Here is a 26,077-nt window from a genome sequence, read left to right on the forward strand (position 1 = left end):
TCAAATCAGGAGAGACTCAAGAGAAGTGAGTTTACATGGATTTAACAATAGATGAAATTCATAATTACAGATGAACTTTCACAGCGTTAAGCCCAGAGTGTGATGTCATATAAATCTTTTCTTGTCAGGATGTGGTTCTGTGGCGTGTCTGGTGAAGTGACCAACCTGAAACCGTCTGAGGAGAAAGAGTTCAGACGCTGTGAGACTTTAAAGAGAAAAAAAACAGAAATCAAAGACTCTACACACGATCACATCGACACGTCCATTCACAAACAACACAAGACAAACTGATTCAACCGAGTCTTTTTATTAATGCAGTTCAAGTACTCCAAAAAAATTACATCTCTTCCACAATACGTTTTGAAATGTTACGTAAAAATGTTCAAAGTGAACAAAAATGTAGGTACTGTATAAAACACAGTGAACATTAACAGACAGTAGCATTATTATTTTTTTCTTATTTTCATTGGTTTTTAAACTTTAGTGATTGGCCTATTTTCACCTACGACATTTTGACTCAATTAAGACGTTTTTCAGTGCACTCTTCCTCTATGAAGTTTCATCAAGACTATGTAAAAATTAAAAAGTCACATACAGGCAAATATTCAAATCTCCTCTATAATTCAGTCCAGACCACAGGAAAAACATCAAACCACCTCAATGTTTCTTTATCATGATGGCAGTACCGAAAATAATAATAATCATGTGCACAAAGTTCATCCGAACGACCGCTGTGAAGAATTCAAGCTCACGTGTTTCTAGAGAGGAAATATCTCTCGATGTGGTCAGTCTGGATCTGACAGGCTCTTTTCTAGAGGCAAACAGGAAAAGTATCAAAATTTATCTTCAAATATAGCAGAAATTCTGCAGTTACTGTACATAGTTTACAAGAGAGCAAGTCGACAGTCATCACGGGTCGCTGTCGAGATGGACGCTGAGCAGAAATCAGACGCTTCAAAACCTTCATATGGCAAGCTGTATTAACATTTAATCAGATTATAGAGATCTATTTTTTATTTCAGTAATTATGTTTGCACAAGCAAAAACATTCATTCTTGATTTCAAAAATAGATTTAGTTCAGGTAAAAAAAACATGATTATTGATATCTGTGAGTGCTTTTTCACTAGTAAAATTTCATAATGATCTGTCATTAACTTGTTCAAAACACAATTACAGACATCTATAATAAATGTATGGTTAAAATTCATATTTCACATTTCAAAAGTTCACATTTTACTAGTAAAAGCAAATTCTTGATATAAAAAATCATTGTGAATTTCTACTAGTGAAAATGCAATTACAGATATCAATAATCATGTTTTTTACTTGTAAAACAATTAAATGTTTGATATCAAGAATGTGTATTTCTGCAAGTAATGACATTTTTGATATCAAGAAATAAAGTTTCACACTGCACTGTTTATATGTGCAATTATTACTAGTAAAATCTTTAATTCTTGATATCAAAAATGACATTACTTGCAGAAATACACATTCTTGATATCAAACATTTAATTGTTTTACAAGTAAAAAACATGATTATTGATATCTGTAATTGCATTTTCACTAGTAAAATTTCACAATGGTCTGTCATTCACTTGTTCAAAACACAATTACAGACTTCTATAATTAATTTTACTTACTGAAATTCTATTTTCACAAATCAGCAATGCACTTTTTAGTAAAAAAAATAAAATAAAATAATTCTTGATATCAAAAATGCTATTACAACTAGTAAAAATGCTCATTTTTAATATCTGTAATTTGGTTTTCACTAGCAGCAATGTTAAATTCACATATGTGATTGTAACTAGTAAAAAAGACTTTTATGATACCTTTAATTACTCTTCAATTTACTGATAACAGAAAATTTCCAGATATCTGAAATACTAAATTTAACATGTTGAAAATGTTTTTACAGCTGTCAAAAGTTAGCATTACAGTTAGCATTATATACATGTGTATTCAGAATTTCAACTTCAATAAGAAATTAATTATAGATATCTGTAATTGTGTTTTGAACATGATTGAATGACAGATCATTGTGAATTCTACTAGTAAAAATGCAGTTACAGTTATTAAGAATTATGTTTTTAACTAGCTGAAATTCAGTTTTTGATATCAAGAATGGGTATTTCTGCAAGGACATTTTTTATATCAAGAATTAACGTTTTTTCTAGTGTAAAACTAGTTACTGATATCACATTTAGTAATTCCATTGCTGATATCAAGAATTAGCATTTCAACTAGTGAAAACTGAATTATGGATATCTATAATTCATTAAATTAAATGTCATGATTAAATGTCAATTCGGCTTGCCATACCAATTGTCTGTTTGAGGTGCAACTCCATTCAGAATAATGGAAAGAACCGTTCAAGGCAACAACACTTCAAAATCAAATCTTTATAGACCTTTCTCAGAATAGATGCCATATTTAATTCAATGTAAATAAATTAAAGCTGTGAGAGAAAGACATACAGTCTGTTTGATGAGTAGTACTGTTGTGTAATTTGATGTACATCATCCAGATATAGAAAATATTGAACATTGGTTAGAAAAATGAAACGTGAGTAAAGACCTTAAAACAGAAGAATCCACTGATCAGCCTGTATGTTTCTCACTCACAGACTTGTTTTAACTGGTGTCAAATTAAAGATGGCATCGCCCCAGGTCCATTCTTTCTAGATGTTTGCTCTGCTGGTTCTCAGAGGGTTTGAGATCCTGAGCTCTGTTTCCTGTCCATTACACACCTGACACTGCTGCCCAACTCTGACTTTTCATTTCCAGTAATTGTCCTGTTGATGAAGATGAGGATGATGATGATGATAGTGATTAACTGCTGTGTGACTGTAAACTGAAGTTTGTGTTAATATCATGATGCAACACTGTTAGAACAACATGGGCTTTCAGTAAATATTTCCTCTTCGAGTAAATAAGTTTAGGTCATTTGTGCTGCTCATAGTAGAATGAGAAGTTCACAAATGCTCGTACTCCTTCATCTGACAGACTTCAAGTAAGAGTTGCTGTTTTGGGGGCAGAATTCTCTGTTAAGACGCCATCAACAGATTCAGCACCACAAACAGCTGGAGGTTCAGATCTTCTGGAAAAGTAGAACTTGTCTGTTTGAGCTAACCAGTACCACACAACACGTTTCCAGTGAAGATATCTGAACCAGAACATATCTGATGTTTAATGTGCAGTTTTGAGGAGTGAGATTTGGACCGATGAGATTCACTGTGTTGATCAGTAAACACAAAATAAAGCAACTACTCATGGTTAGAATTGAGATGTGAGTGAAACTGGTTCTGTTAGACTCTGTACGGAGCACCTAATCTAACCCTAACTTATAATACCTTTATCCATCCCTTACATAAATTAACCAAGCTTTTACTACAGTAAACATATAGTTGAACTATCCACCATAATAACAAAATTGACCCTGGTAATGCTACAGTAACTATATTCAACCAACTATGGTAATAAAAATAGAGGTAAACCGATATATCGGTTTTACCGATAAATCGGTGCCGATAGGTGCTTTTTTTGGAACTATCGATTATCTCCAAAAATCTATACCAATAGTTGTTGATAGTTTTTTTTATTTCTCCATGTTCCTCTGAAAATTAAGTTTTTTTACATTAAAGCAAGGGCATGCAAGAAAATTTGATTAGTGAATAATATATAGGCTATAAAAAGCTAATTTGGTAAGCATTACATATAGAGCATTCAAATGGATCCAAGTCTCTGTCATTTCAAAATAAGAGTCCCTGGTGTGTTTCAGGCTTGTTTAGTGTTAAAAGTCCTACGTTATGCACCAAATCGAAAAAAATTTCTGATTATTATTGGTATTTTCGTTGAAAAACAAACTACATCTGGGAATTATAAAAAAAAAAAATTTAAAAAAAAATTTAAAAAACAAATATAAAATTATTATTAATTATAAAAAATTAGTATTTTATTAATTTTGTACTCTGACCTCTATGTCTGTGCCGACTAAGAAAATATTGTAACATTCTATGAATTGATTTTAAAAACTATCGGCCAATTAATCGGTTATCGGCCTTTTCCACCACCTTAACTATCGGTATCGGCAAAATCCACTTTCGTTCAATCTCTAAATAAATATTATTAATTCTGCCAAAAACATGCTAGTTTTACTATAGCAACACCATTGATTATTTGTGGTATATGTACTAGATTGATAGTGGATTTTACCAATACCGATAACTAACCGATTAATCGGCCGATAGTTTTTAAATTCGATTTAAAGAATGTTAAAAGATTACTATACTATATTATAACGGGCACAGACATAGAGGCTACAAAATGAATAAAATCCAAGATTCAGTTTATTGTTCAACCAAAATCCCAATAATAAAAAAAGATTTGGTGCATAAGTGACTCTATATTTAAGTATTTACTAAATTTTTTTAGCCTATACACAGTATTATTCACAATATATGAAGTTACAGACACGATGTATGTGCTGAAAAGGAACGTTTCCATATAGTCGCATTTTTCTTTGCATGCCCTCGCTTCATTTAAAAAAATAAATAAAACATAATGATCAGAGGAACACAGAGGAACAAAACATTTTGCTGATAAAGGAACATATAGGAACTATCGGCACCGATTAATTGGTAAAACCGATATATCGGTCTACCTCTAATATGTACAATGGTTTTTAAAATGGTTAATTTTTAAAAGGGCATTATTTTTTTATGGTGGAAACCATGGTTTTAAAAACCATACTTGTACCACAAATTAACCATGGTGTTACTATAGTCGCATGTTATTTGTTAGAATAATTATGATTTTTGTTAGCATTGGTTTTCCAGTTTATTACTTTGATTTTACTAGGATTTTCATCAGTTCATTCTTTTATATTTCTAAACTCTTGAAGGCGTTTCCTGCTATTAGTATCCCTCAACATCACCATCTGACTGATAAAACAATTACATTTAAAATGAGTTTGTGTCATGCACATTTCTCTGATGCGTTCCCTCATTCAGTGTGTTTACAGGAAGTGCACTGAATGTGAGGGACACTGAGGAGTGAACAGGAAGTCTGTTTCGAGACGATGTTTGACACTTTCATGCGGTGAGCAACTCGAGCTGAGATTGGAGTGTTTTGTGGGAACTATATACAAAAAACAAAACAAACAAACAGCGTAAACGCCTTGATGCACGGAATGAAGTATGTAAACGATGGAATGATGTAAAACAGCTCACGCGTGATCCTTTTCTTTTCGCATGCTGAACGATCGCCTTCATTTGCGTTTTTGAGTCCTGAGTGTTTCAACAAAACTGCAACTGTAAATCTCTTATTGACAGTAGAAGAAATAATTTGTTCTCACATATAATACAACTAATATGGTTTCTCTGTACAGCTGTGGCGCTTCTGCAATACGGAAAAGGAAAGGCTCGTACTTCTGCTCTTACAAAATAAAAGTCCTTTTCCGATGATGTGGCGATACCCGTCCAAAGCTCCAGAGATTCAAACTAAGAGTCTCACTGGATTTTAAGAGTTTTAAAAGCAAAGAAAAAAAGCAAAACGACTCAGGGAACTACAGAAGGCGCTACAAATACCCCGGTAAACCTTGGCACTCGAGTACTCCGTCAAGGAGGGGCAAACAAACAAAATAAATGTATCTGTTCCGTGTTTCCCATAGCAAGCTGAGAAACATGATCGAATGATGAAGTTGTTCATGTTTACTCCAAAAAGAGGAAACTCCATGCGGCTGGATCAGGTTCTGGCAGGTGGAAGCATTATATGACGGATTCCTGTAAACCGCTCCAGTTTAGTGCCTGATTCTTCATGAAAGCTTTAGAAAAGGACTCTGATGTAGTGTGATGTAGAATCACAGCGGATCTGCTGGACTGTAGTGTGATGGTGGATGGTTCGATTCTTTGGAGTAAAGCCCCATTGCTCCACCGTCAGACTGAACAAAATCTACACCCATCAGAGGTCTAGAACCGTCAACCAAATCAATCGCCTAAGGCCACGTCCACACTAATACGTTTATTTGAAAGAACATTAATTTCGTGATGTTTACGCCTCTCATCCACACTGTAAGAGCACTGAAAATGGAGACTTTCGAAAACACTCTCCATAACTTGATCATTTGGGAAAACAATGACGTTAGGAAACTTAAAACGGAGAAGTGTGGATGTTGCCTAAAAAGTCTAGATTTTGGAACAAACAAGAAAAACTTCGAGAACTTCAGACAACCGTTTGCAAAATTATAGAACTCGACAATCACTCAAGAAATTGAGGCTGCGTTCACACTTAAAGGCTTTCGTTTGAAAACGCATTAATTTTGTTACGTTTACGCCTCTCTACACTAGAACGCCATTTTCCTCTACTCTCCATTACTGCATACTTTCGAAAACTATGATGTTAGGAAACTAAAAATGGATTAGTGTGGTCTTGGCCTGTACCGTACTAGAACTTTATACAACTAATGGTGCGTTCACATCATGTCAGAGTTTACAACTTTTTAATTATGAGTTCTATGAAGATGTGAACTCTTTCTACAAGTTTACGTACCGTACATAATTACGGTAAATCCGTTTTCAAAGTGTGGTTGATTCATTTTCAGTGTATAAAAACGACTTCATTGTAGATGCAATTTCAAACAAAAACGTTGGTGTGTGTTGGCGCACAGTTCTAGAACTGTTGTGGAACTCTGGAAGTCAACACTTGGCACACAGTTGTAGAGCGTCAGATGAGTGGATGTGGTTTTGTTCAGTGTGTCAGTGGACCAGAGACTCCGGGTGTCTGCAGTACCGCTCATCACAGGCACTGTGGGTGTTTGTGGGTCTCAGCGTCTCATTTGACCCATCTGGTAGTTCTCACGGGGCTGTCGATGGTGGCGTTGAGGCTGCGGTTGGCGCTGGGCCTGGCGTGGAGCCTGCCGTTGGTTCTGGTGTCCGTGAGCGTGAGGGTGCTGGTTCTGGTTGTGATGTTGATGTTGCTGCTGACTGGCTTGTTGAGCTCGTCGTCTCTTCAGTGTGCCTTTAAGAGGACAGAGGTGAAGAAAAAAAAAAGATTTTAAACTGAAACACCACATCCTTTTTTTTTACGCCGTATTGATTTGCATACTGTTTTTAAAAAACACACGGCAGCTTCAAAATTCACATTTAATTTGTAGAACAACCCCATTATAAAAACCCACAGGGAAATCCCGAGGGAACCCATGGCGAATTAGACTTCCAGGTTCACCTACAAATTGGCATCACAGCTGAACAGCACTTTAAGGTAAAAAAAACTTTTCAGTAGAATTGAAATGGGTCACATAAGTTTTGTGGTCTGTGCCGCGATATCGAGGGAAGCCGGATTGAATAGCGCGAGTGATCCCGCTCTGCGCTCTCTTGTCTGTGGAGGACAAACAGGAAGTGTGACAATCCTGTGACACACAGATGCGAGTCTCAAACGAGAAGTATATTTAGCACTTATAAAGTGCCGAACGCAAGATGAATGTTATTGTATTTGCTGAATTTCATTGATATTTGTAATCTCTCTCAATCTCACGTGAAGTCCCGCCCACTGATAGATGCACGCTTGCCATGCACATGGATATTTACTTATTGCGATATACACAATATAGTAAAATCTCTATCGATTGAAACTTTAAATTGTCGCCAAGATCTATATATATATATATATATATATATATATATATATATATATCGTCATATCGCCCAGGCCTATTTCAGTTGTAATGTTCATTTTGCTTAAATTCTCTCAGCTAATGCTGTTAATTATACAGGGGAACTTCTAACGAGAAAAAATATAAACTTGTCAAATGAATTTATCATTAGTTTTGGTCATATTTTAGCTTTTATTTTAAATGTACAAATCCATTCAAAGTATTCCATCAATAAATATGATGTCTTGAAATGTAATATATTATATATAGTTACATGTTTATTGTTTACATGCATAATTTGCACTATTTAGCTAGTGTTAAAACGATACTGTTCAGCGAGCGTCTTACAGAAGTGTTTTGGTTGAGTGCATATTAACGAACAGATTCTCTGCTATGTGTGATTAGAATTAAATGTTTTTGACCTACAGTTGACTGTAAAGAACAGATATTAAAAGAGACATTATTCAGTGTCAAATGGATTGTGTGGATCTTGTCTTTGGACACAGAACGAGTTTTACTCTCAACATGCAGTGAAAGGATCTCGCTGATAAACTTCTACACTACTATTGAGAATCAAGATCGAGATCGTTCAAATGATGATCGCAATCAATCAGAAACTGGTATTTTTAACCCAGCCCTAGTAAATCAGGTGTAAATGACCTGTTTTCACAGGGGTTAGTTTGGGGTCACAGGTTAAATTACCTGGCAGTGGTTTTGGAGGGGGCAGTTTTGGGTTGCTGCTCGGTGTGTGAACACTGCAGATCTTAATGAATCCAGCCATGAGCATGATCAGAGCGATTCCCATGAGTAACACCGCCCACCAATGAGCCTGTGCACAGAAACACAGCAAACATACAAACATGTTCAACACACACAACAAAGTACACAATAATCTGAAGAGGAACTACAACCAATAAATGAAGAAGGCACTTGCCACTATCCACTCAGCGATGTTCTCGTAGAGCTCTGGGTTGAAGATGGCTTTCTTGAGTCGGGCGAGAGGACCGTCAGCGTCCACCAGACGACACTTCATGAACACGTCACAGTACCCCTTGAAGTCATTACAAGGCGAGCCCGCCTGCAGAGTCGTCACCTTCTTGTTGAAGAATCGTGCGAGATGCTCGGAGCCGGTGCTGCTGCAGGTGTTTGGGTTCACTGCGCCACACAACACACATTCACATGTAGAGATTTACAAACACATCTGTTGCCAATCAAATATTTTACAGCTAAGCATAACTACAAAAATGACAGAATAAACCAGGTTTACTTCCAGGTTTTGAACACTGAATGAACACTGAAATAGAGCGTGCCAGTGTCCATCCACTTTTTCATCCATGTTTTGTTCCGGAAGTATTTTTCCCAATCATTTTCTCTGTAGTGATTCCATAAAATCCTCCATAAAAGAGTTATGAGCATTGAACCAAAGCAACCAGCTCCGAGGTGAATCACAACATTAACGTCTTTAATGAGGGAATGCATTACAATCCCATGAATCATTACGAATTACTTAAAAAATACAAAACTACTGATTTAAAGTTGTTGATTATAAGTAGAGAAACAACTTATTTTTAGGGTTTCTTTGCAAAATATTCAGATAAATACTAGGGCTGTCGATTTAACGTTAATTCAGTGCAATTCATTAATTAAATAATGTGTTAAAAATATTGACGCAATTAATCATGTCCCCGGAACGTAATAAGAAATATTCCTACTAGGGATGGGCATTCATCAATTATTTGGTATTTGAATATTTAAGCTCATAACAACGAATACTGGAATATTCTATTATTTAAATGAAGGTATTTAATGAGAAACAGTTGTAAAATAATTTTTTTAATCATAAAGGTTGCATCACCGTTTTAAAAAAAGCTTCTAATTATATGCAAAACAAGCTTATATTCTGTCCTGTGTTTTTTTGTTGAAAACATTTAAACAAGCAATGCATGAAAACAAAAAAAAGAATAGAATGAAAGCATTTGAGCTCACGCAAAGTGAGGAAAAAGAAACCGCTAATGAAGTAGACTGACGCAATTAACATACAGGACGAATATAAACACTTGATATATAATAGTTATGTTTATATTGTATCTCATGTGTTGAGAAAAACAAGCATATCCACATGTTCAGTAAACTATACTCATTTATACACACCAGTTTAACTGATGGAATATCTGCTAGCAAACTCTTTCTCGTATGCCATGATTGTTGTTTACAGAAGCGTCGTGGGGATTACGTTGCTACGGGGACGCTGCTTTCTGACGAGCTGCACATATACGGGAGTACAGAGTACACCGCTTATACAGTACATTTAAACAGGAGCCCAGCTTTCTCACAGTAAGCCACATTCTCACAATAACCCACTTTTTTGGTGTCCATCTGAAGGTACTGACAGGACGGTTTGCTCATCAAATGTGATCAACTCGTGTCCACACTCAACAGCGCCACCCAGTGCATTCTGTTACAACTGTGAGTGTTAGTTTGTGTGTTCAGGATTTAACATGCATCTCACTGTATATATGGCCGGCAAAGCAAAACCTGAATAGCATTTTTACTTTGAATAATTACTGCAAAACGAATACTCGAGTATTTGACTACTCGTGCACATCCCTAATTCCTATCAAGGGAGCAATTCAAGCTTGAAGTTCCACCTGTTTTCTGCAGGGGGCAGTAAGCGAAACGTCAGCTGTATAGACAACACGCAGCTTATTCAGAGAACAAACCACACTTACTGACAGTGATTTTGCGTACAAACACAGCTTGATGGAGTACAAAACTGAATGCAGGGACCTCAGACATGTTTTACTAAGTATTAAACTACGTTTAACTTGAAGCAGTGACCTAAAAACAGTATGTTTATGACGCAACGCAACCGAGACCCTCCAAAAGCATCCGTCTGACGCAGGTGTACATTGATGCGTCCTAATGGATTGCTGTGAATTGTAGACCAGTGATTGGCTTCTGTTCAATAAAATGAAAATAAAGAATATATTGGATTCTAAAGGCACTTTTTGTCTTGTCTCATCAATGCTTAACTCTTCTGTCACAATAATGTAATGCGTTTTAATTATCTAAATGGAGTGTGTAGTGGTGTAGTGGACTAAAGCACTGAACTGGTAATCAGAAGGTTGCTGGTTCAATCCCCACAGCCACCACCATTGTGTCCTTGAGCAAGGCACTTAACTCCAGGTTTCTCCAGGGGGATTGTCCCTGTAATAAGTGCACTGTAAGTTGCTTTGGATAAAAGCATCTGCCAAATGCATAAATGTAAATGTAAATTATATTTTTAATATTCATATTTTATCTATAATTAAATATAACTATATATTGAATTATTGTTATTTGAGGGGCTTTCTCAGCAAATATTTACATATGCAATTAATTGTGATTAATTCATCGGTATACCATGTAATATATTCAATTAAAAACTGCAATCGATTGACAGCCCTATTAAATACACACATCAGTAGTTTGAGAGTGTAGGGAGAGCGACTCGATTGGGTCATTCACAGTGCATCATGGGAGTAGTGGTTCTCTGATTGGTTGATCTCTCTTTTAGGATTATGGGTAGTGTAGTTCTTCACCAGGAATTCTGCTATTAAACATGATTTTTTTAAATTAAGTTGAAATAACGTGGACTGATATCTTCAACAGACACATATACTGCAACACAACAGCACATAAATGCTGAAAACACAACAGAAATAAACAAAGGACATCAAAATGATCAAAAAATAAATATTTACAAAAACATGAACTTATTTGTTGTAGTTTAATTTTGTTGTCCTTTGTTTTATTTCTGTTGTGTTTACAGCTTTTATGTGCTTTCCTAATTTGGTGGTGTTGTGCACCCCTGGGACATTGTTTAGCAACTTTGGAGCTCACGGTAGGGCTGTCTTAAAATGTTTACAAGTTATCATTAAAAATCAATTAATCAATGGAGAAAATGAATGGGATTTTAACTTCTGGAACAAGACTGTTGTGCTGTGTTATGAAATGTATAAATGAATAAAACAATGAAAAATGTAATTTTGAATATAGCTGTAATATGAGTGTACTGACTCTTCTCCATGCAGCACACGTGACAGAGTTCAGTCTCGTCTTTGCCGTCCACACTGGCACAGGTGCAAACCTCCAGACCGTACTTCTCACAGATCGAGCCCGAGCAGCCCTGAAACACAGAACAGGGTGTGTTCATTAATCACTTCTGATGTCATGTGTGATACTGTGGTTCTGCTGTGATGTCACTGGTCACTCACCCCGTTGAGGCAGACTTGTGTGTCTCCGTGGCAGGCGGTGAAGTTGGCTTTGGGTTCAGAGGTCGGGCACTGAGCGGACGCTCCGTTACACATGCCCTGATGAGCGCACTCCGACTCCTCACGACATTTGTCGTTACGACTCTTGTAGATGCATTCAGGAGTGCAGCAGGGACCCTGACTTGGACTGAACATGTTATTTAACACACGTTAATCAGTGACTATGTTTACATGTACACCTATACTCTGATTACTGCAATAAATATAAGGAATAATCAGATTAAGATGTTTACATGATTTGGGCATACCATTTCAATCCCATTAACATGCTACTTGCCGTTACTCTGATTATTTGCTGAGAAATGTGATGTTTTTAATGCTTTTTAATGTTAAATGAATATTTATTACAAATAAAAACTTGTTGCAATTATGTCTCTTTAAATACAGCCTGGCATAAGGAAAATTATTCAGTCAGTTTGTGAGTCATTTTCGACTACACTGGATGCACTGTCTGTGTTGATTCACTAAAAAGAATCGGTTCATAAGAGTCATTTGCGTGTGAATCGGAATACACATGATGGATGTTGTTGTTTCGCCCGCGTAATCACATATAATCACATTATGAGGGTGCATGTAAACATAGCCACTGAAACAGCTCATTTAAACACATATTTCATTTCTATATCCAGTGAGAGAACTCCATTTACTTTAACAAATGATAAGATTGAGATTGAAATAGGAGATCCTTTGATTTTGGGTCGAAATCATGAGCTTGAAGTGTTTACCTGAAGCTAAAGATGTGTAATTAAAGTTTTACCTGCACACTTTGTTTGGTTTGAGTTTGCATTTCCTGTTATCTGGTTGATTAGCGTCGTAGCAGCACTCGTCTTTACACTGATCGCTGTAACCGCAGTCACACTCTTCACCCGGCTCCACGAGACCGTTCCCACAGATGGGCTGACCGGACTCTGTACAAACACAAACAGAAGTGTCACAATGTCAGAGTGATCATGTGATATTTGTGAAGCGTCACAGATTCTCTCTCGTCCACTCACCCACGAAACAGCTCCCTCTCTTCTTCTCCAGCACCTGACTGATGTTCTTGATGCTGCACACGGAGAACTTGTTGTTGTTCAGTTTGTCTCCTGATGTTGCTCGAGCGTACATGATGTAATTTCCTCTTTCCTTCTTGTCCTGGCTTTTAGATTCGCCCGGCGTGCACTCTGACCCCGAATCATGCTGACGAGCAGAGACAAAATCATCATTACCACCAAAAACACACGGCCTTGTCCCTCACATTATTATTAATAATAATAATCTTGATTTATTTACATTCTACATTAATAAATATTCAATGTATACTGTTATAAATGTGTTATAGATGAGTGTTTCATCAACTTCAGGCACTTTTATCACTGTGGACTTACAAAAACAAAAAAGGAGGATCTTTTTAAAGAAGACTTTTCCTTATTTGACATTATATATCTCTGGGTATAAATAATGTGGCTCTGAAAAACTGCTTTTGTTTTGCTCCCAATCATGTCAACTGTACCTGAGAAAATTTTTGTGTTTATACGACAATGCAATCAAAAGTTATAACATTACAAATATAATTTATCATAGTGTCCAAAAACATCTCCAAACAAATAAAACATAATAATTGTACACAAGAACTAATTACACATGCAAACACAACAATGACTAAAGGTTTGTATAGCATGCAGACATGATTTTAGTAATGAGATTTCACAGAATGAGTTTCATTCTGTGTCATTTGAGTCATCATTGAGTCTGTATCATGTATTTGGCGCCATCTCCTGGTGGACATATGTAATTACTGTGATTGATCACATGACTCTCTGCCCAAATATGGAGGACTATCACCACTGGCTGGAGCAAACTGAACCCAATCTGATTGGTTTAGCGTTCCATGATGCTACATCATTTCCGATGACATCCAGGAAAGCTAACGTGTTTGTTGCCAGATGCTGTGTGCACACTGTGCTTCATGTTGGTTATCTAATGATCTCTGCATCTGATTATCTTGTGTGTGGACTCATTTGAAAGATAATCACCTCCTCTAAGTAATGGCATGTGATATTTTACGTTCAGTTTATATTTTGTGAAGTTATAAGTGAAAACGCGGCATATAAATCAACACCTGTTCACATGAAACATAATTGTCAAAGACATATACTTAGCTATTACTTGCTATATTTTTGTCTATGAGTAAAACAAATGAGCTGGTTGTATTTTACTCTTTGAGAGCTTTCAAACAACATATGACACATGGATATTAGATGAGTTTGTTTTTACTGATTGCAATAATATGTACAGTGCAATTTGTTTTAATAAATGATCAAAACAGAACACTTCTGATTTATCATGCAAATTTCAAAGCACTTTTTTCAATTTTGGTCATAATGTCTACATGCACTGGAAAGTAGAGCTTCTGAACTTTCTAACAATACCTATTTTGTGTTGGTCAAGACTGTCGTTATTAATATTTTGATTTAAAAGGATCATCATCCAAGCTATAATGGTTAATATTGAAAGTCTGGGTCTGGGAGGCAAAAACAGTCAAATCTACACATAAAAAACAATTGAAAAGTAGCAAAAAGGAATGATGAAGGCCTGGTAAAAGTTTCCAGTTCAATCTTAAATGTGACCTTTAACCTCTGGGACATGAAAATCACTTAAGCTGAAGAAACAACCAGTTATTCGATCAATATTTTAAGGTTGAGTATGAGTTACATATACATGTACACTATCAGTTAAACATTTGGAAACAGCTACTCGCTCTATTATAAGTATTTTCTACACTTTAGAATAATAGTAAAGTCATCAAAACTATGAAATAACACAAATGGAAGTATGGGAAATGTGTCACGTTACACAAATATAAGCACTCTTGTATTTTCAGTGTCGATTCTGTTCATTCTCTCAAGAGATGCTTTTTAAACTGTACTGAAGGAGTTCAAGTGTATGCTGGACTACTCTTCCTTCACTTTACAAAAAAACTAAATTACATTTTTATTTTGTGAGGAAATTCTTTATCAACTCACCGGAGATCCAAAGTTGTGTCCGACCTCATGAGCGAAGGTGATGTGTGAGACTTTAGGAGGCACGTGTGAAGCGTAATTCTGAACGGTGATGATTCCAGTGTTCAGAGATTTCTTCTTCCCATCAGAATATAATTTACTCTTCTCACAGATTCCACCAGAACTCCCTGTAAACACACAGACAGAATCAGAACCTGCCGGACGGCTCATGAGTTCACCAGTTCTCATGTGAGTGAAGATCTGTGGTTTACCCGCGGGCGCGCCGACCCAGGCCAGACCCAACACACCGTCATCAAAGTCTCTATCGGTGAAGACGTACGCCAGACAGTAATCGTCATGATTCTGTTCAGAGTTCAGTTCCAGAAACTTCTCCACACCGATGTTGGCGAAGCGGAACGGGTTCGAGCGATCTCGCTCATCACTGGTGGTGTTAATCTGACACGAGCAAGAACATCATTATTATTATTATTATTATTATTATTATTATTATTATGAAGAGAAAAGTCCAGTTACAGTAAACGCAGGTGAGTGAAATTACCCGTATCCTCTTCACCATGAAGCTGATGTTACGGATGCCCATGAAATCTGTGCCCTGGTATATGGCATCAATGGCTTTCACATGACTGGAGATCTGAAGAGATACACAACATCACCTGCATCTGTCATTTCAGTGCAAATCATCAATCATTAACGGACAGTTAGTGTCGTACCTGAGCGATGACGGCCTCTCTGGTCTTGTAGTATTTGTAGAACAGATGATCGGTCTGGATGAAGAGTTGACACGTGTTCTTCTCCACCTGTGTCATCCTCTTCTTCCTCAGGAGAACAAGATCATCTGCAGACTTCTGCTCCACATTCACCTCCTACAAACAAACCAAAGCATTTATACTCATCATGTCTCTAAGTCATGTTCTCTGGTCTGTTATTGCTCATATATCAAATAACGAGTCTTTCTGAGTTCTTTCAATCTCTCGAGAATGGACAGGTTCAGCAGAAGATGTAGATCATGTGACCTTCTGCGGCTCCTCCAGCGCTGACGACTGATATTTCTTCATTCTCTCAAACACAGATGAATCTGCACAGCCGCCTTCAGGACCGTATTTATGCGGATAATCTGAAGCACGTGATGAGAGACAGAGAACACAGATTCACAATTCAAAATAGTCACAACATTAAGTATAGTCAAAGAACTGTAGCAGCAAAATATTGTTCCAAAGAAACACTGTTATATGGAAGTCCTGAACCGCACTGTGAAAAAAAGAGGGTATATATTTTTTTTTATTTAAGGTCTCTTAGTGCCTTCCTGAGCCTATGTTCTGCAAATATTCTTTCTTTAAAAACAAAAAATTTTTCCTCTCAAAAAGTTTGTTTTTTCCTCCTGAAGAGGCAACACATGAGAATTATTTTAATTTTTTGCTTGCTAGCTAACAATTAGCATGCGGTAACAACCTCAGCCCCCAGATGCCACTTAGAGAGAAAAAAAAGACAGGCTCAGGAAGGCACTACACACCTAAAAATAAATTTTCACCTACACATTTTATTTTCACGGTGCGGTTCAGGGCTTCCGTATTGTTATGTATATACTGTATATATAAGTGGATATCTACTATTTGATTGAGCAGGATTGCTCAATTGCAGGATTGAGTTTGACTCACTTATGTCATCCTCGTGGTAGATGACAGAGTGGAACGGGACGTTTTTATCCTCCAGGTATCTCTCAGCCGGTTCCACGTAATACGTCCCTCGATGAGACTGAATGAAGCCCTCGAATTTCCCGTCCACAATGGATCCGTGAGTCAGAGTGCCCTGTTCACCTGCAGGCCGGTCCAGACCAGAAACAGATTTAGATCACAACTCGTAAATCTCATTCAGATTCAAACCTCCTGCACTGATGTCACGCCGTGTTTGACCTCGATGATGAAGACTCAGTTACACTGCAGAAGAGCTGCAGTAAGATTTTCAATGAATAGCAACTTGTATTTGGGTCTGCTCCTCACACAAACCTATTGTACGACTTCAGAAGACTTGGAATATAGCACTCTTGTTTTCTGCTTTATATAAGTTCCTCTAAAGCGCTGTCCGTTTGTTGTTGTGCTCACCGTATATTTCTCCAGTGTAGATGTGTGAGGTGTCATAGTTGATCTCCTCTCCAGACATCTCCAGTTTAAAATCATCAGAAAACAACTGTGTGTCTCTCTTCATGCGCAGGTTGAAATGTCTGTAACATGGAAACACAACTGAGATGATGAAACATTTCACACACAACAACTGTTTTACACAGAAAAAAAGGTTACATGGAAAAGAGCGTTTTATTCTTGCATCTGAATGAATGTTGAAAGTAGGTCAGACAATGCAAGTGAATGTGACCAGAACTTTGAAGCTCAAAAAAGCACATAAAGGCAGCATAAAAGTGATCCATAAGACTCCAGTGGTTTAATCCATGTCTTCAGAAGAGATATGATAGGTGTGGGTGAGAAACAGTTCAATATTTAAATCCTTTTTTACTATAAATTCTCCTCCCTGCCCAGTAGGTGGTGATATGCACGAAGAATGCAAATTGCTAAAATCAAAAGAATAAAAATAAAAATAGAAAACAGCCTTGCACTTTAACTTAAAAAAATGTCCTACTACCTGAAAACCTGAGAGATATTAATGAAATAAGTGTTGTGAGATATCTCACCGGTCTCTCTGACAGCTCTAGACTCTGTAAACAACAAACAAAAACGTGTCCACGGACAATGACACTTCCCTGCCTGTCAATCATTTGGCATGTTCTCATAGTGTTGTAGTTGCAGTGAATTATTGAGGCTTAATGCCATTTTTATGCCATGTTGTTCATAACAGTTGTCAGCTGAGGGCGCTATTTTGCTGCAGTTGTTTTTAACAACCGTTTCTGCATGATGTCGGTCTCAGTAAAGCTCATTTGGTATACTTGGAGGGTGTGGTTTTGGAAAGAGGGGGCGTGGCTTATCCAATAGTCTTGTGGAAGTAGAACAGCTAAAATCACTTACAGCACATTTAAGTCGCATAAATAATAAAAATATTCTGACACTCGCTGGCGCTGGAAATATTTTTTTTAGTTAATGACTTCACGCTTGGTCAACACAAAATGGTCATTTTAAAGTTTAGAAACTGGACTTTACAATGTACAGTATATAGACAATATAAACAACTCTGAACAGGTGCTTTTTAATTTGCTGACAAAATTAGAAGTGTTCTGTTTTTATAACTTATGAAATATGATTATTTACTGTACACAATACTGTCAAATCATCATACACATCAGAAAGTTCTCAAATTAGAATATAACAAATACAGTTTTACTTACAGACCAAATATATATAAAGTAAAAGCCCCGTGAAAAAAAAAAGATTTTAATTACAGTTTAACAGATGAGTCTTTTTATTGCATTTTCACTTGTCACTTCATGAAACACAAACAGAACATAAGCAGCAGACATGACGATAAACAGAACGAGTCCAAATACGTGACGGCGTGTGGTTTTATTTTCGAGTTTATAGTCGAGTCTCAACTGTGCTCATTTTCTGGATTAATTCTAGACAGCGGTCGCTTGCTTCTGTGTGAAGACAATCAGAGAGTCTGAGATAATTATGACCGACACTCGTAATGCTGCACGTTTGATAAATAAACCATAACTTCGACATTTTGACCCACTTTGCTTTCACGTTTCATCGGAATTACGGTATTTACGATAGAAGTCGACCGATAGTGGATTTTACCGACAACGATAACTAAGGTGGTGGAAAAGGCCGATAACCGATTAATCGGCCAATAGTTTTTTTGAATAGATTTATAGAATGTCACAAATGTTCTTATTCTTTCTTTACTATGGTGGGTAAAGACAAAAGTCCAAAATGAATAAAATCTCAGATTTTCTCTCAGTTTTATGTTCAACCAAAATTCCAAAAATAACCAGAAAAAAATTCAGATTTGGTGCATAACGGAGGACTTTTAAGTATAAACAAGCCCAAAATACACCGGGGACTCTTATTTTGAAATGATGAATCGATCGGCAACTATCTGTGCAATTTCTGTCAACAACCGATTAACTATCGGCACGATTAATCTGTAAAACTACCTCTAATTTACAAGATGATAACAGACTCAGTAATGATTTGTTTCTATGGCAACACTCAATGGCAAAATCAAAATGTTTCACGAGTGGTTTTGTTATTGATGACAGTAAAACACTTCGCAACTACATTAGTTTATCTTTTTATTTTGCATAATTTTGAAGAGCAAATAAAGTGCACCAGGTAAAACTGGCTATTATAATATTAGAAATATGTTTTTATAATGTCACAACAGTAAGGTGGAAGAAGTTTATAACTTTTAAATACAAGTTCTACAAAGATGTGATCCATTTTAACTACTAGAAAACTGATAATGATTTCTCAAATAATCAGACAATGCTAGAAATTCGTGTTTACTTGACATTTGAAATAATCATATTTTTATCTGCGTTTGACGTCAAACTGTGAAGAGGCATGCTCACAACACATGCACACACTGGATCAGCCGGTGACGGTTAAGGTGTTTACATGCAACATGAAATTGGCGTAATGGGTAAAAATGGGTAAAGTGTCGATCGGTTTATTCTGATGCCGTTTATGACCGACAAAAGAACACCGTTTAAGGCATTAACATGACCACACGTGTCATTGGCTTATTACATGCATAATCGTGTAAGAACGTGCATGTAAACGCACTTAATGACAGTAATTCTGCCCTGATGTGAGTGCAGCGTAAGACGACACCTCAGTAAAATCTATTTAGAGGTGTTTTCACACCTGATGACATTGAAACGTCAGTAAAACAGATCAGTGTCTCACCTGCCGTGCGCGTGGAACTCCAGGTGCAGGAACTGATGCGACAGCGCCCTCTTGACTCTCTGATGACTGCTATGCACCGGCTCCGTGTAGTACGACAGACCCTCGTAGTGACGGATGTACTTGTTCAAGGGGTTGCCATAGTAACCTGTACACCACACAGGCAACAGCATTGTTTCACAACATGCGACACAATATCACACTGAATATGAGCACGGCTTTGATTAACGGCAGACACGAAGATGCACAAAACAAGATGGCCAAATATTTTGCTTATTTTTGCACCGCCAATAAAAATAGTTCCAAAAGAAGCCAAAGCAGAAAAACGGTTCAGTTCAGCGGAACGGTCCAGTGCCGTTATATGAAATAACGGTCCAGTGTCAAGAGTTCAAAACATCACAAAAGATGAAGCCGATCTGGAAACACCCAAACACAGAGCAGACGGTCCATTCACACCTGATATTCTGCCGTCTGGAGTGACTCTGGATCAAACATACACCAACATTTCCAATATGTTAACATGAGTAGAAATATACATTTACACTTTGATAACACTACAATGTTCATGATGGTGATTGTCTAATATATTTTTTACAGAAAAACAACTATACAGCACAAAACTCTTAGTGAGCTGCTATGAAATCTATAAAGAACACACACCATTTTGTTCAATATAATCTACCGCCAATAGGATGTGAATTATTAATAGAGTATTAATCATATTCTTTTACATTTTTAAGGTTTTCTGGGCTTAATCAGTCTCAAGTGTGAGCAGTCAGTTTAAAGAAATATTAAAGTTGAGCTCAATCGACAGCATTTGTGACAATGTTGATTACCATAAAAAATAAATTAAAAAAAAGTACAAATCTGTGTTACAGTGAGGCACTCATTGGCAAAGTATACTTCGCACGTCCGTGTTGCGGATCGCTCTGCGCACAGTTTGCGTGACGTACATTTCGTCATAAGCCAGTTTGACCAGATTTTCTCGACTCGTGGACACGGTCATCATCTGTGCGCATCGTCGCCGCATGCGCCGGCCTTTGACTCCACTGAAAGAGTATCACAAAGGAGTTGTAGTGGGCATGCGTCAAACACACTGCGTTCGCTCGCGGTCAGAAGAGTATACTCACAAAGGCAATGCAGTCGACCAAGCGCGAGCCGATCCGGAATACACAAACACGAAGTATACCTGGGCTTTTACAATGGAAGTCAATGAGGCCAATATGTAAACGTTAAAATACTAGGGGTGGGAATCACAAGGTAACTGGCGATACGATATAATATCGATATTTAGGTCACAAAACGATATTACTGTGATTCTTTATTTTTTGTGTATTGCGATATATTGCAATATTTCACTCAATGTTTCTCATTCGGACTCAAGAGAACTGTTTCCAAATCACCAAATGCATTGTTAAATTAATATAAAAGTGCCAGTTTACAAAACAAGGCCAGTTTATTTCCTAATATCTATGTACAATGCAAAGCCATAAACATATAAGACAATAATTTACTTATTTAATTATTATTATTAATTGTATTTATTTTTAATTTACTTTTCTTAAGATACAATTTACCAACAATCATGCCACGGTCTAAATTACTGAGATCACATTTTTTCCCCATTCTGATGGTTGATGTGAACATTAACTGAAGCTCCTGACCCATATCTGCATGATTTTATGCACTGCTGCCACACCAGGGCTCCAGACTGTGACTAAAATGGTCGCAAATGCGACCAAAAATAATTGATTGCGACAATCAATAACATGTAGTCGCCATTGGCAACAGTCAGGTTTGTGCGTTCATATGTGGTTTCATCAGATATCATCTTGTGAGTTATTGAATATATCTTTAGAGTGCGCACCACTGTGTCTCGCGCCACTTTTCACCCGTTCTGTAACTTGTGATGAGCTCGCTGCACCACACGCAAGAACAAAAACAGCGCGAGAGAGTCGTGAACAAATGAGTCTTTTGAACCGGTTCTTTTTCATGAATCACTCGAGAAGAACTGAGAGTTTGAACTCAGGAGCTCAGGTTAGCAGTTTGAATCAGATTCACTTTCTCAGCGAATCATCCATCAGTGAGCTCACAACCGGGAGCTCAGACATTTCAAAATAAGAGTCCCATGTGTATTTGGGGCTTCTTTATAATTAAAAGTCCGGTACTGTGTACCACTTTTTTATCTTCTGGTAATTATTAATTGGGATTGGAGTAGCACAATAAACTGTATCTGGAATTTCTTTCAGTTTGCACTCTTGTAGTCTCTCTGTCTGGGCCATCAGGTATCCGTAAAGAAAGATTAAGACAATATAAAAAATAAAAAAATATGTATATTTACATAATTTTTTCTTTTTAAATATATATATATATATATATATATATATATATATATATATATACATACAGTACTGTGCAAAAAATTTTAGGCACTTGTAAAAAATGTTGCATAATTAGGATATCTTCAAATATAATGCCATAAACAGTTTTCATTTATCAATTAAAGCTAGGGTGTGTAATCCAGAGAGGCTAGCAGTTAGCAAGCTAGCTTTGAAAGCATAGAGCCCGCCCTCGCTTCAGAGGTGTCTCCAAAGCCACGCCTCCTCTATCACACATGAACACACACACACACACACACACACACACACACAGCAGAGTCTAAGCACCAGGAGAGACGTGTTGGTGGAATCTATCGCAACGGTTTCGGATTACCTCATGTTTCCTTTTACTGGTGGTTCAGGAGGAACATATGGTAGCTGCGGTTCGCCTTCCATTCTCGCGCTCACTCTGCACAGCGTCAAAGAACCCACGCTGATGACGTGCGATTGTCTGCACAAACAAGTTGCGCGGCGGTATGCAAATATAGATTGACAGACAGGAAGGACATCCTATCATTACATTCAGACCGAATGCAATGATTGGTCGATCATTTTTTAGTCCTGTCCTTTCCACAGAAAATATACATATATTTTTTTTACATTTAGACCACTTAAATTATTGATTGCTATCAGGATGTGAAGAGACTTTCAACCAGTATAACAAAAAAATGTTTCTGGAAAAGATTGCACACCCTAGCTTTAACGTCATACAAAGTCCAGTCAACATAAAAAAGCTAAATCAATATTCGGTGTGACCACCTTTGCCTTTAAAACAGCCCCAATTCTCCTAGGTACTCCTGGACACAGTTTTTCTTGGTTGTTGGCAGATAGGATGTTCCAAGCTTCTTGGAGAATTCACCACAGTTCTTCCGTCTGTTTAGTCTCAATTGCTTCTGTTCATGTAATCTCAGACTGACTCAATGATGTTGAGATCTGGGCTCTGTGGGGGCCATGACATCTGTTGCAGGACTTCTTGTTCTTCTTCAGTTCAGTTCTATTTGCAAAGGCAATGTTGAAATCTAAAATTGATATTTCCTACTGGTACACTAAAGGCAGAATATATAAAATAACCGTTTAAGACACATGTTTTTGTGAAAAATATAATGCGCCTAAGACTTCTGCACAGTACTGTATATTTATATATATATACACATGTGAGATCAAGCTTTTGACAGGACAATTGAGGGACTTGTACACAACTATTACACAAGGTGCAAACATTCATGATGATCAAGAAGACAACACACTACTATATGCATACTATACTATATGTAATTATCTGTAATGTAGATTTTGAAATTATAATAATTCTCATAATAAATTACAAAAGAGGTGTGAACATATGAGATAAAAGGGAATGCAAACTTATCTTCTCAACTGTATACACTGTTTATTAAACCTCAGTTTAATGGGTTATCAGCTGTCTTTCAATCTGGTTTCTGAACAGCAATCTAAATCGAGCAATTCTGTGATTTGGTGACTAAAAACAGCCATTTGGCTCCTTAATGTTTCAGTTTAGGAGCCAATGGCTCCTAAATCATTTTTTAGTCTGGAGCCCTGCACACGATTGGCTGATTATCTAATCACATGGATGATTGTTGGTGCCAGACGGGCTGGTTTGAGTATTTCTGGGATTTTCACACACAACAGTCTCTTAGAATTCACTCAGAATGGTGCCAAAAACACAAAACATCCAGTGAGCAGCAGTTCTGTTGATGGAAACACCTTGTTGATGAGAGAGGTCAGCAGAGAATGACCAGACTGGTTCAAACTGATAAAGTCTACGGTAACTCAGATAACCACTCTGTACAATTGTGATGAGAAGAATATAACCTCTGAATGCTATTCTGTGATGCGGGTTGGCACTATTTTGGCGGCACGAGGGGGACCTACACAATATTAGACAGGTGGTTTTGATCTTGCGTTGATGGTAAATGATGGTGTTTATGATAAATGATGGTGTTAGTTTATGATAAATGATGGTGTTTGTTTATGGTTAATGATGTTGTGTTGATGGTAAATGATGGTGTTTATGGTTAGTGATGGTGCTCGTTTATGATAAATGATGGTGTTTATGGTTAATGATGTTGTGTTGATGGTAAATGATGGTGTTTGTTTATGTTTAGTGATGTTGTGTTGATGGTAAATGATGTTGTGTTGATGGTAAATGATGGTGTTTATGGTTAGTGATGGTGCTCGTTTATGATAAATGATGGTGTTTATGGTTAATGATGTTGTGTTGATGGTAAATGATGGTGTTTGTTTATGTTTAGTGATGTTGTGTTTATGGTTAATGATGTTGTGTTGATGGTAAATGATGGTGTTTATGGTTAGTGATGGTGCTTGTTTATGATAAATGATGGTGTTTGTTTATGGTTAATGATGTTGTGTTAAAGGTAAATGATGGTGTTTATGGTTAGTGATGGTGCTTGTTTATGATAAATGATGGTGTTCGTTTATGTTTAGTGATGTTGTGTTGATGGTAAATGATGGTGTTTATGGTTAGTGATGGTGCTTGTTTATGATAAATGATGGTGTTTGTTTATGGTTATTGATGTTGTGTTGATGGTAAATGATGGTGCTTGTTTATGATAAATGATGGTGTTTGTTTATGGTTAATGATGTTGTGTTAAAGGTAAATGATGGTGTTTATGGTTAGTGATGGTGCTTGTTTATGATAAATGATGGTGTCTGTTTATGTTTAGTGATGTTGTGTTGATGGTAAATGATGGTGTTTATGGTAAATGATGGTGCTTGTTTATGGTAAATGATGGTGTTTATGTTTAGTGATGTTGTGTTGATGATAAATGATGGTGTTTATTGGTTAGTGATGGTGCTTGTTTATGGTAAATGATGGTGTTTGTTTATGGTTAATGATGTTGTGTTGATGGTAAATGATGATGTTTATGGTAAATGATGGTGCTTGTTTATGGTAAATGATGGTGTTTATGGTTAATGATGTTGTGTTGATAAATGATGGTGTTTATTGGTTAGTGATGGTGCTTGTTTATGATAAATGATGGTGTTTGTTTATGGTTAATGATGGTGTTTATGGTTAGTGATGGTGCTTGTTTATGATAAATGATGGTGTTTATGGTTAATGATGTTGTGTTGATGGTAAATGATGGTGTTAGTTTATGATAAATGATGGTGTTTATGGTTAATGATGTTGTGTTGATGGTAAATGATGGTGTTAGTTTATGATAAATGATGGTGTTTGTTTATGGTTAGTGATGTTGCGTTGATGGTAAATGATGTTGTGTTGATGGTAAATGATGGTGTTAGTTTATGATAAATGATGGTGTTTATGGTTAATGATGTTGTGTTTATGATAAATGATGGTGTTTGTTTATGGTTAATGATGTTGTGTTTATGATAAATGATGGTGTTTGTTTATTGTTAATGATGTTGTGTTGATGGTGAGTGATGGTTTCTCCTCCATCCATTTTAAGCTGGATGTGTTAGCCAGCATCACTCAACTCTCCTCGAAAAGCCCAAAGCAGAGCTCTGTATTCTCGCATCCCAGCGGGCATTTACTGTATATGAGCTCTAATAATGATTTGCAATCGATCTCGCCTTGAATATTGACATAAAAGCGGCAGATTTGGTGGATGAATGAGAATAACGTCGCGCGGATGCAGCGGGTTTAGCGTTAGCAGTGCTGCTCGCGCGAACGGGTGTCAAAACATCACTGAATAAACACCCGAACCGGGTTTAAACACACATGCACTCACCTCGAGCGGGTCTGAGGGCACAGAACAGGCAGAAGAGCGCCGATAACGGAACCGTCATCGCGGATAACTGCATATTTACCGCATGGATGATGGACGGGTTGGGTTTTATTGTTTACAGCTTCAGTCTCGGGTTTGGGGCTTTGCGT

At 37.0% G+C, this 26,077-nt stretch overlaps 1 protein-coding gene across 1 annotated transcript; it reads right to left on the minus strand.

The window, feature by feature from the left end:
* Window positions 1–291: 291 nt before the first annotated feature.
* Window positions 292–26,077, minus strand: LOC127436233 (disintegrin and metalloproteinase domain-containing protein 10-like). Its single transcript, XM_051690268.1, has 16 exons — window positions 25,932–26,077; window positions 19,823–19,967; window positions 17,069–17,187; window positions 16,625–16,783; window positions 15,983–16,083; window positions 15,680–15,832; window positions 15,508–15,600; window positions 15,221–15,404; window positions 14,973–15,136; window positions 12,963–13,146; window positions 12,725–12,875; window positions 11,911–12,094; window positions 11,714–11,822; window positions 8,589–8,809; window positions 8,357–8,483; window positions 292–7,020 (listed from the first exon to the last, which is right to left on the minus strand). The coding sequence occupies exons 1-16, from the start codon at window positions 26,002–26,004 to the stop codon at window positions 6,827–6,829; spliced, it is 2,361 nt and encodes a 786-aa protein (XP_051546228.1). The 5' UTR covers window positions 26,005–26,077; the 3' UTR covers window positions 292–6,826.

Source organism: Myxocyprinus asiaticus, chromosome 46 (assembly GCF_019703515.2).
Source record: "Myxocyprinus asiaticus isolate MX2 ecotype Aquarium Trade chromosome 46, UBuf_Myxa_2, whole genome shotgun sequence".
NCBI lineage: Eukaryota > Metazoa > Chordata > Actinopteri > Cypriniformes > Catostomidae > Myxocyprinus > Myxocyprinus asiaticus.